Source organism: Torulaspora delbrueckii, chromosome 2 (genome assembly GCF_000243375.1).
Source record: "Torulaspora delbrueckii CBS 1146 chromosome 2, complete genome".
Taxonomy (NCBI): domain Eukaryota; kingdom Fungi; phylum Ascomycota; class Saccharomycetes; order Saccharomycetales; family Saccharomycetaceae; genus Torulaspora; species Torulaspora delbrueckii.
Genome location: NC_016502.1, coordinates 792,441 through 808,579, shown reverse-complemented (window position 1 = coordinate 808,579; position 16,139 = coordinate 792,441). Strand labels below are relative to the sequence as shown.

At 41.9% G+C, this 16,139-nt stretch overlaps 7 protein-coding genes and 3 non-coding genes across 10 annotated transcripts; 3 read left to right on the top strand and 7 right to left on the bottom strand.

The window, feature by feature from the left end:
• Positions 1-373: 373 nt before the first annotated feature.
• TDEL0B04550 (kelch repeat-containing protein) lies at positions 374-5,170 on the bottom strand (the record flags this gene model as incomplete). The annotated part of the gene is made up of 1 exon (XM_003679747.1): positions 374-5,170. The coding sequence occupies one exon, from the start codon at positions 5,168-5,170 to the stop codon at positions 374-376; it is 4,797 nt and encodes a 1,598-aa protein (XP_003679795.1).
• Positions 5,171-6,093: 923 nt separating this feature from the next.
• Positions 6,094-6,768, bottom strand: YIP4 (Yip4p; the record flags this gene model as incomplete). Its single annotated transcript, XM_003679746.1, has 1 exon — positions 6,094-6,768. The coding sequence occupies one exon, from the start codon at positions 6,766-6,768 to the stop codon at positions 6,094-6,096; it is 675 nt and encodes a 224-aa protein (XP_003679794.1).
• A 994-nt stretch (positions 6,769-7,762) lies between these two features.
• GLC7 (type 1 serine/threonine-protein phosphatase catalytic subunit GLC7) lies at positions 7,763-8,859 on the top strand (the record flags this gene model as incomplete). Its single annotated transcript, XM_003679745.1, has 2 exons — positions 7,763-7,939; positions 8,098-8,859. The coding sequence occupies 2 exons, from the start codon at positions 7,763-7,765 to the stop codon at positions 8,857-8,859; spliced, it is 939 nt and encodes a 312-aa protein (XP_003679793.1).
• Positions 8,860-9,264: 405 nt separating this feature from the next.
• EMP24 (Emp24p) lies at positions 9,265-9,993 on the top strand (the record flags this gene model as incomplete). Its single annotated transcript, XM_003679744.1, has 1 exon — positions 9,265-9,993. The coding sequence occupies one exon, from the start codon at positions 9,265-9,267 to the stop codon at positions 9,991-9,993; it is 729 nt and encodes a 242-aa protein (XP_003679792.1).
• A 140-nt stretch (positions 9,994-10,133) lies between these two features.
• On the bottom strand, positions 10,134-10,205 carry TDEL0Btrna3H. The gene has a single exon. It is a non-coding gene; the product is annotated as a tRNA-His (tRNA).
• Positions 10,206-10,697: 492 nt separating this feature from the next.
• On the bottom strand, positions 10,698-10,771 carry TDEL0Btrna13K. Its single transcript has one exon. It is a non-coding gene; the product is annotated as a tRNA-Lys (tRNA).
• A 270-nt stretch (positions 10,772-11,041) lies between these two features.
• TDEL0B04510 (Mg-dependent acid phosphatase) lies at positions 11,042-11,578 on the bottom strand (the record flags this gene model as incomplete). Its single annotated transcript, XM_003679743.1, has 1 exon — positions 11,042-11,578. The coding sequence occupies one exon, from the start codon at positions 11,576-11,578 to the stop codon at positions 11,042-11,044; it is 537 nt and encodes a 178-aa protein (XP_003679791.1).
• Positions 11,579-12,994: 1,416 nt separating this feature from the next.
• TDEL0Btrna9I lies at positions 12,995-13,068 on the top strand. Its single transcript has one exon. It is a non-coding gene; the product is annotated as a tRNA-Ile (tRNA).
• A 99-nt stretch (positions 13,069-13,167) lies between these two features.
• ACH1 (acetyl-CoA hydrolase) lies at positions 13,168-14,748 on the bottom strand (the record flags this gene model as incomplete). The annotated part of the gene is made up of 1 exon (XM_003679742.1): positions 13,168-14,748. One exon carries the CDS (start codon positions 14,746-14,748, stop codon positions 13,168-13,170), a length of 1,581 nt encoding a protein of 526 aa, XP_003679790.1.
• A 202-nt stretch (positions 14,749-14,950) lies between these two features.
• FUS3 (mitogen-activated serine/threonine-protein kinase FUS3) lies at positions 14,951-16,021 on the bottom strand (the record flags this gene model as incomplete). The annotated part of the gene is made up of 1 exon (XM_003679741.1): positions 14,951-16,021. One exon carries the CDS (start codon positions 16,019-16,021, stop codon positions 14,951-14,953), a length of 1,071 nt encoding a protein of 356 aa, XP_003679789.1.
• Positions 16,022-16,139: the final 118 nt, after the last annotated feature.

Genomic DNA, 16,139 nt, shown 5'->3' with positions numbered 1-16,139 from the left:
GAAACCATCAACTATTACAGTCGATGATGATGGGTTATAGTCTTTGACATCTGTGCTCTGACGAGCTGTAGTCACCACCTGGCGCAGTTATCGAGCGATAGTTGTGTTGGTCGTTGGTCGATGTGGATTGTGCCGTGGCCTACTTCACCACCTTAATAGCGGTACTTTGATTAAAATCAACTGAGACTGTCTTCTTGAGATCTCTTGATTTGTGTTGGGCTCAAATCCCCGTATAATACTTGTAGCTGGGCATCGAGAGTATGTCCTTGCCAGTTCAACTGTCCAAGCCACGCCTTGCGTAAATCTTAGGCAATGATTAATGAATTTATTTGTTGAATCCCCAATGGACAAGATTAATTGCGCATCTACTTTTTTAAACCAAAAAATGAAAATCCACCAGAGTTTGAGCTAGGACTTGCCTTTTACCTTTGTTGCCTGGTGCCGGGGGAGGAGGCATAAAAGCAGGATTCATTAGCACAGGTGTATTGGACGCCATAGCTGGATTATCGTTAGAAATCTTGGTTTGCGACCTTCTAGAGGTACCAATGCTATTGGATTTGGTACTAATATCCTCCTTTTTTACATTTGAAGTTTTGGGCGATATCTGGTTATCTGAAGTTATGGCAGAATTACAGCGCATTTTCTCTGCTGTCGGGGAGTTTCTTCCGTGACTGACCATCGAAAATCTTGTTGACATGCTCTTAGCAAGCGCCGAATCCGATTTCTGCTTTTCAAGTATCTGTCTCCTCAACAGTTCGTGAGGAGTGGCCAGCTTGCATTCTTCATCAAACTTTGCGAAATCGGCAATCACTCTCTTCTTGATGCTTTTCAGGCGTTTGGATATCTCAAGGCAATCAAGACACCGTACCATTAACCTTGGGTAGTTTACTAGAGCAGCCGTTCTAGATATCGATTTAATCACATAGTCAACAGGAGGCAAGGCGTTTGGTGACGCCAAATTTTCTAGAGTGAGAAAGTTTGCTTCGTATGGTGGAGTACCATCTCTCGCAAATTCTCTCATGTTGAAAGCTTCACTTGGAGATTGATCATTTATTGAAGGATTTTGAGAGGTGAAGTTTATTCTGAACAGAGGATCTATTGATTCTTCCACGCTATCTTGTTCAGCTATTTTTCTTTTCATCTTGTTGAGAGACAATAATCCCAGATCGGAGTTCATATCGTCCGATTCTGACTGCGAAGATGGTGACTCTTCGCATTTTTCTTCTTGGGAGAAAGAATCAAGCTTCTTGATATTTTTTTTGTACTCTTCTTCTCCCTCTTCACTATCAGAGGCCAAATCCGTTCTTGCATCGATGATTGTTGTCTCATATTCCTCGTCCGTGTCGTAGTTTTCATTGTCTAGGTCCTTATAAGCTCTGCTCAAATTGCTATCGGAGCTACTATCCGAATCACTCATTGGTTCACCCTCTTCTTCAATCATATTCCCTAGATGATTAAGAGCGGTATCACTATTTATACGGGCCGTGAGCGGTAGGGTATCTTGTCCAAGCATTGAGGGACCAATCTCTTGGCTTAAACTTGATTTCTTTTTCATCCGAGCACTACTGTACTGATGCCTGCTGGGGATGTGGAGAGAAGATGGGTAATTCATAGATGCTTCAGAATCTTGACTATCTCTCGGACCGCCAGCAAGTACGGTAGGTAAAGCGTTTGCACCACCTAAAGAGGCGGATAAAATTGATGATGTTCCTGCGCTGAATCTGTCAGGTCCACTATCGCTAGTTCGAGTCGTGCTGAAAGAGAAGGCTCGAGAAACCTTCTTGATTAGCTCGAGATCGAAAAAACCGTTATCAATATTCTCCAATGATTCCTTTACGCTGTTCAATTCCGCGTACAATTCATTACCTTCCAAATAGCTCTGTACTAAAGCCTGATCTTCCCCGCAGTAGTTGGACACTTTCCGACGAAAGGCATCTGTCAAAGAAGCGCATATGACGTATAGGCTATCCTCCTTTCTCCCAACAATAGAATATAAAACCTCTGTGATTAGGTTGTACAACAATGGGATTTCGTAAATCTTTGACATCAGCAAGAGGTTGAGCACAACCGGTGCAAGAACCCATTTCCCATTAACTTGACCAGTGAAGAAAAACTCGGCGAACGCTCTAACAGTAGCGGTCGGCCATGGCATATATAATGTTCTAGGCGTCAGAAGTGGTTCCCATTCTAGTGGAGCGGAAGCTACACTATCTGTACTTTCTGGGTTAGACGACAAGGAAAGCCGATTAGCATCGCTGCCTCTTGAAGCCTTAGAGGTGCCACCTGCCGCAGAATCAGTAGTTTTTCCACTTGTTCTAGTGAAGAAACTTCTGTGATGTTGATTCGGAGTCGTATCGAGTGAATTGATCATGCCCTGGGTCTCATCCATCATCTGTCTGTCTAAAGAAGATTGGAACTGACCAGACGAACGCCTAACTTCAGACAGGCTCGATCTTCTGTCGTAGGAGGCTCTTCTTGACGAAAAAGGACTACTTCTGTTGGAAAATGAGAGATCTGCGAAAGAGCTGTTACGCCTACCAGCGGCGTTTGGCATTTCCTGAGTAACAGAAGGAGGAGGGGGTAATGGGTCGCTCGGCATCTTGCTTTGGGGCGGCAAAGGGACGTTTAAAACAGTAATCTGCGGCGATGTTAGGTTACTGATAATGTTAACATGAGTAGGAATGATTGAATTGCCCATTCTATCGGAGGATGAACTAACGTACGACAAGGAGCTATTTTGTGATGTAATTGAGGTGTTTCTTGAAGTGTTTCTTGAAGTGTTTCTCGAGCTTTCCCGACTGGGTGAGGTAAGCCGTGCTGTAATAGCAGCTAAATGATTTTCGGGTGATGATATTGAAGCATTAGGATGAGAAGCTCTACGCCACCGATTGGCAAAATGGCTGGGCTTCAAGTAATCCAAGGCAGCAGTTGCAACTGAGGAAGATCTCCTTTTTTCCTCGTTTCCTGAAGGCCTAACAAGATTTGTGTCACTCAATGCTTGAGGTGCAGCTTCTTGAAATGGAACTCTGAAGACCATTCCCCCGCTTGAGCTGGTAGTAGATCCCGTACCAATTCGGCGAATGGCTTTCGTTCCACGACTGGGCGGGTCCTTCGCTGCTCGTGAAATTGACGGTGGTGAAACAGGGTCTTCCTCATCGTTCTCATAATACGGTGGCGATGAAGAGTTTGTCATTAAATGCGACAGGGGATGATCCTCCGAGGTTGCCTCTTCATCAGCTAATACGCCTTTTTCTTGTGATCTTGAGAAGGATTTCTGTCCTTGCAACTTGATAGAACTGAAATAGGCATCTAGAGAGCCCGTCGACGAGATGTGGGAGTTTTTCGAACATGACAGAGCTTGAGAAGAATGTGGTGAAAATTTGATAAAATCAGATGGCGAGCCGTTGTTTTCATATTCAGCACAAGCTCTAACATAGCCTTGAGATAACAGCATATCAAAATATCGGCCCCATCTCTTTCGCAGTAAATACAGCGGTACACCAATCGAATCCCCTTCATCGGTTATGAATTCGAAATCAGACAGAGGGTTTCCAAAGATCTCCAGAGCATCTTTTCCTAATACCATGGCATATGGTGGAAACACAGATCTAATGGATGTCATATCAATGGGCGGAGCGATGTATCGTATGTAGCTCTCGAACTGCGAGGTAGAAGTGGATGCATAGCTCGGCTTTCGGAATGCGCCATCTTTTGGTGACGTTGCTTCTCCAACGTTTCTCTCAGAAGAAATAGATGAGGAGCGAGAGTCATATGGCACCTTTGGCCCTCCTTGAGCCGTTAACCTGATTCCCCGCTTGATTGAAGAATGCAACCCTTTATTGTATATGCTTATCATTGGCAGTCCAAAACTCAACAGGAAGTCAAACTTTTGGACACTAGGTAAAAAGTCATCATCCTTTCTTGTTCCCAGAAGTAACGTTTGATGATGTGATTGCCAAACAAACAATTTCCAGAATCTATGTTTGTTTGCATCACCTTCCTTGCAAGCAATGCCCACTCTTGTCCATTTCCCCGTCGGAATATCATACACAAAGCAGCAGAAACTTGAAGCATGCGAATTTGGATAAAACCCTGCCATTACAATAGTGTAGCAGAAATAGTCACCTGTAGGGAATTGTAAATTGAACGGCGTATCTGTTGCCACAAAATTTTGATTTGGATTTGAGATCATCCGCATCCCCTGTGACTCGGAGAGTAGAGGTAAAGCTACAATTGGCGATCTTGCAGGGCCACTATTTTTATCTTTGGGATTTACTCTTGATGGGAGTTCCTTTTGAGCGGCATAAAACGCCAAACTTGGAATTTTTGCCTCATTGTTCTGCACTAATATTGAAAAGTTGGACTCTTTCAACAAAGACATACCTTCACCTTCCACATTGGAGAATATTGTTGATGCTGATTTGTTTGTTATATCAGTTTCCCAGCAATTTTTGGTGATGTTGAAAATGTCTATTTGATGTACCGATTTGTCAATATTATTCAGTCCGCCTGCGATTATGATTTTGGTATCCTTTGTTTCATCTTCTTCATTCACTGTGTGCATGGAATGAGTGAAACGTCTAGTAATTTGTGGGTCCTTGCTGACAAGAGACCATCTCTTGGTTTGCAGATCGAGTTTACATAGTTCATTTGTGGCTATGAGTTCGTATCCACTGTGAGGCGAAACAACTAACCCACCAAATGTGTAAAGGCACGAATTTACAAAGCACATAGAATGAAATATCCTTTCCTTAAAAAATCGTAAGCCCGAGTTTTCATCATCTTGTTCATCACCATTCTCATTTTCATCTTCAAATGTAGTTTCCACTCTCTTCCATGTCCTCGATATCAAATCTAGATAGAACGTCTCTTGACTGACCCAATCATTCAATTTTTTGAAATTACTCCCATTGGCTTTTTCCTTAGCAAAATAAAGAATAAGCTCCTTTTGAATCTGGACAGCGTTCACCTGGGACAAGTTGAGAGGGATTGTTAACCCACCATGAACAAAGATATCCGATCTTGTTAGCTCCACAGCGGCACCTGTTCGACAATCCAGGGTATATCTGCGCCTGGAACACGAATCCAAAGGTTCCGAAGCTGTTGCTGTAGGAGCCGTGGGCAGCTTTAATTGGTAACAAGTGCACGAGGTAGGTTGTAGCAGATGCATATTTGTATGGGACTTGATTGACGATGAAAAAGGGAGGCTTTCAGGTACTTTCAAGTTCTAAACTGTTTGATTCAAACACCTGGCCCGTACACAACTTGGAAGCGCAGAGTAGCTTTGCCAATGCTGTTTACTCCGCCGGTAGATCCTGGTGTGCCGGATTCACTCAAAACCCTCATTAACGTCCGTCTAGGCAGGTAAGTCGTTAATCATCACCGAATCTTCGCGCGAGATTCGTTTTGCTTTGCAAACGAGAAACGTGACCAGAAAATATTAAGCTAGCAACTCATATGCCAATGGTATCAAACTCATTTAAAGTCCTATGTGCCGGTCAATAATTCCAAAAATTATATCAATAAAGTTCAATTCGCGTCTCCTATTCCTGGAAAATCATACGATTGAATTTTCTGCGCTTAAATCGTCCATTATTGACTTCTTGGCATTTATCCCTGTGATGCGTTAGGATTTATCGGGCATACAATATCACTACTGATCTTCTTCTCGTCTGTTCCTTCAATAATATTATATCCATGTTTTACTCTCCAGATGTTACCTTATAATTCTCCAGATGTTACCTTATAATTCTCCTAACGTACGTCTGTCTCTCTGATGTGGAGAATGATCTTCCTGCTATTGTATCATCTTTCTGTCGGAGTATCATCCACACATCTTGGCCTGGCTCTCGAACTGGGGGGACTGTTAGGTGGTATCATACATCGTCATCCAGATCTCTTGACGTGTTTTCCTTACGCCTGCTTCTATGTGAGAACTTTAAACTCAATCAGCTTAACCCAACAAAAGCCCGCAAAGATTATCGATCCTCAAGGAAAGAAGCAGCATGCTTGTTCATACTCGAAAGATGTTGTAAGTAAACGAAATGTCCTTGTACTGAAATTAGCCGCCAAAGCGACGATGCGCATATATACCTAAAAAACAATCGAGAGCCAACCAATCACGAAGAAAGAAAGAGCCAGCGGATAGATCTCTACTAAACTCTGACAATTGGCAACCACTCGAAAAGAATTTATAGACCACATGACAGATGCTACGGCAAGTAAAACCCTCGTGATGATCAAGATTCTAATCGACCAATGTGAGCCATGACCTAGAGAGAAGATCAACGGCAGAACCAGCTGACCCAATATTGAGTTAACCACCTGGGGGAATAAACAGTAGCCCGACATTGACACATATGACATCAATGAGTTCTTCTCGTGTGGCTTGACCAATCTCAGATGCACAGCCATTACAACCAGAGCCCCCCAAAGAGAGACAAATAACCCAGAAAATAAGGATTTGGCATTGGAACGCGATACGGACACGGAATACAGTATAATGAACGCCAAAGGAGCCCAAAGATCACAATGAACAACGGTATCCGCCGCAAGATCAGTCGCGGGCTGTCGATTGAGCACAAAATGTGGATATACTACCTGTTTCAAACGTGAATTGATCTCCAGGACATCTCTTTTCAAAGTTTCGAAGATAGTTTCATCGAGAGTTCCCCTATTTGATGTCGGACGAACATCGCCCAAACGGTCACCTAAAACAACCGGTTCAACGACATCCGGCTCAATTAGAGTGTCATTGACCTCAACCATAATTTGATCAATGAACTAAAAAGAGAGAAATTCAGAAGGAAGGCAACATAAGTTTTCTAATCCTAAAATCTATCGCATTTGAAAGATTTTGTATCAGAGATTGTTCACGCTAATGTCGTTCATCATGATAACAAGCAAAATGAAATTGCTGCGCCCCAGAATCGAGCAGACGCTGGTTACTCCATCTGGAATACAAGAAGGCGGTTGCGCGCGTTCCACCACAGTTCTACCAGGGGTCACATAATTCCATTCCAGACTTCGGTAATGATCCTGTGAATTCCTCAAAAGAAGTCATGTACACATTCCCCAAATTCGATCTCTTGGCAATCACAAATTTGATCTGAATCCCTTAAGCCTCAGAAACCAAATGAGGCCAACTATTATCCAGCGCGTTACAGCGTTATTTTTACAAGAACTGGGGCAATTCCCCATACGATAAACCTTCCAGCCCTATTTTAGTTATTTTCCCTCTTACAGGTCGTCGTTTCGAGTGCAAAAAAAATACAGTTGAAAAAACCAAAAAAACAAACAGGAAAAAAACACAGCAAACGGCGAGGAATTCTCATTTCCACCTCTTACATAATAAATCTCAACTTGTAACGACTTTCTCCTTGAGCTCCCGAAACAAATCAACCCCCTTACCTATTTTTCTTCTTGCCAAACTTCTCTCTTCTCTATCCCATCTATCTCTTTCAAAACTAACAGGGAAAGATTATTGAATTTTTAAATTTTTTTTTTCAATCGATTACCAGTGGTCGAGCTCCTCCCCCCCTCCAGTTGAATTCCAATCTTGTATCGACAAGAGGATTTCATATCATTTTAGAAGAGAGAGAGCCTACAAACAAAGACGTACTTGTGTGTGAGTGTACGATAATCATTTAATCCCTCCTCCTCTCTTGAACTCCACCTTCCGGCGTCCTTTTTCTAATCATCTGGGAAAAAAATTTTTGGTTGACAAATTATACACACTCCTAAGGATTGATCGAAAGACAAGATGGAGACTCCAGCGGTTGATGTCGATAATATTATCGATAGATTATTAGAAGTAAGAGGTTCCAAACCGGGACAACAGGTCGATTTGGAAGAGCACGAAATTAGATACTTGTGTTCCAAGGCCAGATCCATATTCATCAAACAGCCTATCTTACTGGAACTAGAAGCACCCATCAAGGTATGTTGAAGAGATCATTAGAAAGTTTTTGAAGTTTGCCACCTTTTCCAATGGTGTTGTTGGTTGCCCCTTTGTTGATAGACACGCGGGGGCGTTCATTGGAAAAAGGCGAACAGTATCGAAAGATAATAGTTCAGTTTACTAACAAGCAAATGCAGATATGTGGTGATATTCATGGTCAATATTATGATTTGTTACGTCTATTTGAGTATGGTGGTTTCCCACCAGAATCCAATTATTTGTTTTTAGGTGATTACGTCGATCGTGGTAAACAATCCCTAGAGACAATTTGTCTTCTGTTGGCTTACAAGATCAAGTACCCTGAGAATTTTTTCATTCTAAGAGGTAATCACGAATGTGCGTCGATTAATAGAATTTATGGTTTTTACGATGAGTGCAAGAGACGTTATAACATCAAACTATGGAAGACTTTTACAGATTGTTTTAACTGTTTACCAATCGCAGCTATTATCGATGAAAAGATTTTCTGCATGCATGGTGGTCTTTCTCCAGATTTGAACAGTATGGAACAGATTAGAAGAGTTATGAGACCAACGGATATACCTGATGTCGGATTGCTTTGTGACTTGTTATGGTCCGATCCTGATAAGGATATTGTTGGTTGGAGTGAAAATGATAGAGGTGTTTCGTTCACATTTGGTCCCGATGTGGTTAATAGATTCTTACAGAAACAGGATATGGAACTTATTTGCAGAGCTCATCAAGTGGTAGAAGACGGTTATGAGTTCTTCAGTAAGAGACAACTGGTAACATTATTCAGTGCTCCAAACTATTGTGGTGAATTTGATAACGCTGGTGCGATGATGAGTGTCGATGAGAGTCTACTATGCTCTTTCCAGATTTTGAAGCCAGCTCAGAAAAGCTTACCAAGACAACAAGGTGGTAGAAAGAAGAAATAGGGAAGCATGAAACGACAACGATAAACAAGGGAAGGCAATTCAAAGAAATTTCAAGTTGACAACACAAGAAAACCGTCTTTTATTTTAAACAGGAAATAGAAATGAAAAAATTACAAGTTATAATTGATTAATTGTAAAGAGGTAAACAAGTTCCTTAGGCTGTTGTAACATATGCAAACGTTATTCTTCCCCTAATAGCTCAACCTTAACTCTATCGAATTAATTATGATGACTTTTACGTTCTATGAGTTCTCTTCGACCTACCCTTTTTTCTCTCCCCATACTCCTCCTCCCAACTACCAATCTCAACTCACTTAAGTGCGTATATGTATGAACGTATATACATATGTATAAACTTTGTATTTTAGCTCTCATCTATAATTATTCAGTATACTATTTTGTACGATGCGCTTGACGAAGCGAGTGGGATCGATCGAGAACAAGAAAACACGTAAACTGAATGAAAAAACACGATCTAGCCTGAACAACATTAATACTCCAGGGCCAATTTGTTGTACGATGAAATCGCCAATTGTGATCCAATTAGTCCTAGCCCTGTGTTTGGCAGTTCTAGGGTCTGCTCACAACGTTCTTTTGCCAGCTCATGGTCGCAGATGTTTCTTCGAGGAACTGAATAAAGGTGATGAACTGGCTGTTTCGTTCCAATTCGGTGACAGAGATCCTCAATCTAGTCATCAATTGAAAGGTGATTTTTTCATTTATGATTCTCAAGGTAACCAAATTTTGGAATCCTTCAGAGATGTCTCCCATGGTGAAGTTACAATGACTGCTCCAGCAAAGGGTAAATATCCATACTGTTTCTCCAATGAAAACTCAAATGTTGAAACTAAAGATGTCACATTCAACATTCATGGTACCATTTGGGTGGATGTCGATGATCCAAATTCAAATACCATCGAGAGTGCCATTAGAAGACTGTCCAAGTTGATTAAAGAAGTTGAAGACGAACAAAGCTACATCGTCATTAGAGAAAGAACCCACAGAAATACCGCAGAGTCTACAAATGACCGTGTTAAGTGGTGGTCTGTTTTCCAGCTGGGTGTAGTGGTTGTCAATTCGCTTTTCCAAATTTACTACTTGAAAAGATTCTTCGAAGTCACTTCCCTTGTTTAAAGTCACATACATACATTCTAGTAAGAGCTTCAAAAATTTTATACGCCAAGAAGGAGACTTCCTTACGACAAGCTGACGAGCTTAGTTCTTTGTACTTGAGCTTGGAATAAACTCTTCTTGGTTAAATGTTACAAAAATAATGCCATCCCCTGGAATCGAACCTGGGTTTCATCGGCCACAACGATGTGTACTAACCACTATACTAGGATGGCTTGTCTTAATTTTTTTGAACATGTTTCTACTACAGACAGACTCCCCGATCACATGGTATGGATTTGATTCCTTCTACTCAAGTCAGAGAGTCCTTGAGTCTTCGGTATTAGTTGTTGGCGTTACTGTCATTGATTAGAGGCTTCCTTGGATGATCTTAAAGCATTAGACTATACAGCAAATCAAGAAAGTTGAGGGAATACTCATCATTCCAGCTGTTCGAATGTATCCAATTTTATCAAAGCTTCTCTTTAGTCTCAATTTTTGTTTATTTTTCATCATTAGCCTAAAATGAAGCGAACCAAATGAAATATATGTCAATGATAAACAAAACATAAAATAAATTAAGTAAATATTCAAACATCAAAACTACAGTGGTATAAGTAGGTAGAGACTTATAATTGGGTAGAGATTAGTGAAAGGCGTAACTGCTGTAATAGGCATGCTCGCAACACAAGATACTTTGTTATAATGTTTTAAGAAGTAAAAAATTAAGCCCTGGTAGGGGGCTCGAACCCCTAACCTTGTGATTAAGAGTCACACGCGCTACCGATTGCGCCAACAAGGCTCTTTAGTTAGATGTTTTGGAAAAAGTAACATGATAATAGACAATAGGGAATTCTGCATAACATCAACTTCGAATGTACGGAAATTTCAGCTACACTTCACTTACTAATCATTAAACTAGTCTCAGCTTGATAGTTCGAGCATATCATTAGAGTCTTCTAAGATCTACTGGGCAATATATTGAGATGTAGCGCCACATCGTACACACGGGTATATACCTGACAGTAGCGCCGACGTATTTTGTCTGTCTATCAATCAACCTCACGGTGTTTTATGCAGAATTACTCAAATAACTTTGATAAAGCTTCCACGTCACGCCCTTCTCTGGGTCACTGACATAAACAAATTTGACACCATGACGTTCAACTTCTTTATTTCTACTTTCATCGTCAAACAGACACATCTTATGTTTCTTTAAATCATCATGACCATAGAGTTTTTTTAAACCATCCTTCAAATGCCCGATCTTACTTCTTTCTCCCCATTCCAAATCGTCGAATAATTGAATCATTGGGATGATCTCTCCTTGATATTTTATCTTGAAGTCCTGAAGCATTTCCTTGGCAATCTCAGGAGCCCATGTTCTTGACGCAGAAATAACCTTGGCACCATGCTCTTTTAAGTCACTGATTATTCTTGGAACATCCTTGTAAAAAGAGATCTCGTAGCCTCGACTGTCGATCAATGTGTGGACTTCACCATTAGGGCTCTTGACCGGTTTAAAAGGTGGTGTAATGTGCGTATCACAATAACATGGCCAGACTGTATAATCTAGATCGAATGCAGCAACTTCAGGATATTTCGTCATCTTGGTTTGCTTAAATTTTGTCATTCATTCATTTATTCAATAATCGAAATCTCGCTTTTTACTGATCCGGGTTCTGAGGGTGAATCAGATATAGTAACAAGATTTGTGAGTAACAGTCACCCAGGATCTAGTGGAGTCAACTCGTCAACCGGCTACCATGCAATGTGGAGTTTTGCCACGAACTGAGCACAAGTTCGTATGCGCATTGAATCAACACATCTTAGAGAAATGAAGGCGATTCATGTAGTTAATGCGCTTTTGCGAGCTGAACTTATAGCCACCTAAGAAAAAAAACCGCTTGTTGAATTGATAGTAGATCTCTGCTGGTTAACAAAAATCAATGAGCAATAGCTTACCATGGAGATAAGGAAATAGTCAGGAGTGAATGTACCATTCGAATAACTCATTTGAAAGGAGCAGATTGGCAAACATAAGATATATTCAAATCATCATCACCACTTTTGAAACCAAACTTTCTGCTTGATCGACTGCTTACGTTTTATCGCTTATATCATTTTAGCCGCCGAAACAATAATTCATTGCAGTGCACTTGCCATTTAGTAGAGTGCTGCGGGTATATCAAATACTTTAAAATGAATGAACTGAGTTCAACAAATACAGTGGAATATGCACAAGTAGACCTGTAGTTGAGAAGATGATAGCGATCGAGTCTATTTTACTATTACAATCAACTGATACGGATAATCAAAATGCCTTGAGGACGAGGTCATTTCGAGAACCTCACACAACCCTTAGTCATTTCAAACTTGACTTTTCGAGTTCATTGAAATATAATATCCAGCATAGAGAAAGGTGCGATAGTCGATAAGTCTTTCACGATGAGTTCGTCATGATTTAGCATTACTGCGCTTAACATACCTGAACAGAAGGTCTCATCTTGCCTAGTAGAGTGTTTCGCTTTCTAGTAAGTAATTAGTGTTGGCTCACTAAGATTTGGTGCTCGAACATAAGTTTTTACTGATAAGCTCACTGCACTGTCTTTGAAATGCCACTTTTTCCAAGATAAGTTAGGTGTAATTCAATTTGGCGTAGCAACTGATTGGTTCTTCTCCTTTCTAGCTTCAAGAGCTCTCTGCTGACGACTCCTACGTTTGTTAGATTGGATCAAGAGCCAATCCAAAAACCGACCATAGGTGAGTGAAGTGTGGTCTGTAATATGAATGCTAATTCAACAATTTCCAGACAGATCTTCGACCTCATGCCTGAAACAATTGTTATGGGGTAATCTCACAGTTATAGGCGAACTCAAATTGTATACACGATCGGTCTCTCTCCAGCTCTGCATGAAATTACTGAACTTGAAGGTGCCATATCTCATAACCGCCGAGCTTCGGCACGCGCGCTAATTTGGTTGTTTTTGAGTTAAGTTTAGACCTACTCCTTCAACAAATAACAGGTCTCTTGGCCCAGTTGGTTAAGGCACCGTGCTAATAACGCGGGGATCAGCGGTTCGATCCCGCTAGAGACCATTATTTTTTATTATTCTTAACAATTATAAATATATGGAATGTTAATGACGTATAAATAATGAATTGCATAACGACGTTAAATCAAAGTTTGAAATGTATTTAGTCGACTGGATCCCAAGCATCGACCTTCATGGTACCCTTTTCGATTAAGTTCGTATGGAATTTATGAGCATTCTTCAACATATGAGGTTCATGTAGACAACCATGCTTTTGTGCGTAATGTTCCGATCTTTGCAGGTAGTCTGTGAGCAAATCTCTGTAATCTGGATGAGCACAGTTGTTGATAATCTCGCGGGCTCTTTCTCTTGGTGCCAAACCTCTCAAGTCTGCCAAACCTTGGTCAGTAACCACGATATCCAGATCGTGCTCGGTTTGGTCGACGTGAGAAGCCATGGGCACAATGGAGGAGATACCCGTTGGGTCCACCTTTGTTGGTCTTGCCGATGGAGCGTGCATGATGGACAACTTGGCGTTTCTCAAGAAATCTGCCGAACCACCAAGACCATTCAACATTCTGGACCCATTGACGTTTGTCGAGTTTGCGTGTGCGTAAATGTCTACTTCCACTGGAGTGTTCATAGCGATAACACCTAGACGACGAATCATCTCTGGGTTATTTGAAACAACTTGTGATCTTAGGCAAAGTTTGTGTTTGAATTGATCCCAATTCTTGAACAGCCTATCAAAGCCTTTCTCGGTCAATCTTACAGAAGTTGCCGTTGCGTAGTCCAAAGATCCATTTTCGAACAAATCTAGGAACGAATCCTGCAAGACTTCAGTCCACACAGTTAGATGTTTGAAATCAGCATCGGTCAAACCTTCGATCACCGCATTAGCAATGTTACCGATCCCACTTTGCAAAGGATGCAGGTTCTCTGGTAATCTACCATGTCTAACCTCATCTCTGAAGAATTCGACTAAGTGATTCGCGATGGCACGAGACATCTCATCAGATGGAGTATTTGGAGGAACAATATCTCTGGTTTTCGATTCGACCAGCGCAATAACCCTCTCCGGATCCACTGCGATAGAATCAACACCACACTTGTCGTCAACCTTCACATATGGGTATGGCTGTCTATAAGGAGGATTCACAGGCATATCAATATCGTGCAGACCCTCAAAAGACGGCGTTGCGGTATTAACCTCGATAATGATCTTATCCGAAACTGACAAAAACTCTGGGGATCCACCAACGGAAGGACCAGGCACAATAGACCCATCCTCCTTGATCGCTGTGGCCTCAATAATGGTATAATCCAAAATCTTATTATCAGTACGATCACGCGTATAGTAACCATATGTCAAATCCTGAGGAAACATGGATAAATGCTTATCAAAAAAATTGATATGACCAGCATTGATGGCCTTCGAGATTGGTTTCCCAACTTGATGAGGAGCTCTTCTGGCGATCATATCGTGTTCCGCCCATAGGCACTCTTCGGGCCCCGCAGACGCCCCGACAAATAAGTTGAAACGCAGTTGTCCCTGGAGACCGTTCTTTTCCACATGTTCGACAAGCGCGGATGGAATAGCTTTTGGAGCACCTACACCAGTGAAACCAGACCAACCAAGGTTTTGTCCGGTCTTAAACAACGGCACCAATTCGTGAGCTTGTTTAACTTTTTTCAAATAAGGCGCATATCTAACCCTTTCTTTTAGAAGATTCGACACAGTCATCTTTACAAAGTTACCCCAGACCTAAAAGACCAATTCAATGCACAAAGTAGACAACTGAAAGATTGACTTATTATATATACACTTGTACGCGGGATCCAGATTGGCGTGACATACGCGCGCTGATCCTCATCGAATTGTTGGTTTTCCAATTCACCAAGCGGGATTTCGAAGCCCAGGGGCTTTTGCGAGCGCGGGCCCGCTACTACGATGAAATAAAGATTTCATCCCACAACATACGTTTAAGATCCTTGGTGGTCAGCACATCTTTTTGACGGTCAAAAGTGAAGAAACCGGGGGAAATAGCCTCGCCTGAGGGCTCATCACGAGGATCGTGATAAGTTCGCAAGTATGGATGTGCAAGTGCTTGCTCAGCTGTAATCCGCCCACGAGGATCGAACCTGAGCATCCTGCGCAATAAATCGATGCCCTCAGGGCTGGTCCCCGGAGGGAAAACGCGCGCCAAGGGGACGATTCCTTCGCTCCGGGGCAAAGTAGCGATGTACTCACGAGCGCGTCTTGAAGGAACAGCCCGGAGGTCGCGTCCCCGGGGCGTTCCCAATACGCCAAAAATCAGCGTTAGTTGGTGTCGGTAATCGCGCCCCGGGAACAGCGGTCTCTTTAAGAATAGCTCGGCTAGTATACAGCCACACGACCACACGTCCATAGCCGCCGAGTACTGCGCGGCTGTTAACATAACTTCCGGCGCTCTGTACCAGCGGGTGGCAACGTATTCGGTAAGTCCGCATTGCGGGTTCGAATCCTGGGAGAGGTCGTTTCCTGGTTCGGCGATTCGTGCTAGACCGAAATCGCAGACCTTGAGGTCGCAATTAGCGTTGATTAACAAGTTGGAAGGCTTTAGATCTCGATGGATCACGTTAGAACCGTGAAGCGTTTTTAGTGCTCTTAAAGTTTGGTATAGGAAATATTGGATATGATCGTCTGTAAGTTGTTGTGTAGCGATTACTCGGTGCAAATCTGTTTGCATTAATTCTTGTATGATATAGACTTCATTGAAATTTTCAAAGGAATCTGGTCTTTGGATATCGAATATGGAGACTATATTTTCATGATGGAAATGTTTCAGTAGTTTGATCTCGCGTAAAGTACGTAGTGCAAATAATGGTTTGTCGAAGGGCTCGATTTTCTTTATAGCGACTAGTTCGCCTGTGGGCTTGTGCACGGCGGAACACACTACTCCATAAGCTCCTTCGCCTAGAAGGGATTTTAGTTGAAATTCACTAGAGATATTGAAAAGTAGCACTCTTTTGCCCATTGCGTCTTACATATTTCTACATGATACATAGTTGTTGTTATGGCGTGCTTGTGCTCTTTTATATGGTTTTATCGCTGATGGGGCTTTGTTTCATGGTGAAACGTTTCGGGTTGTTACA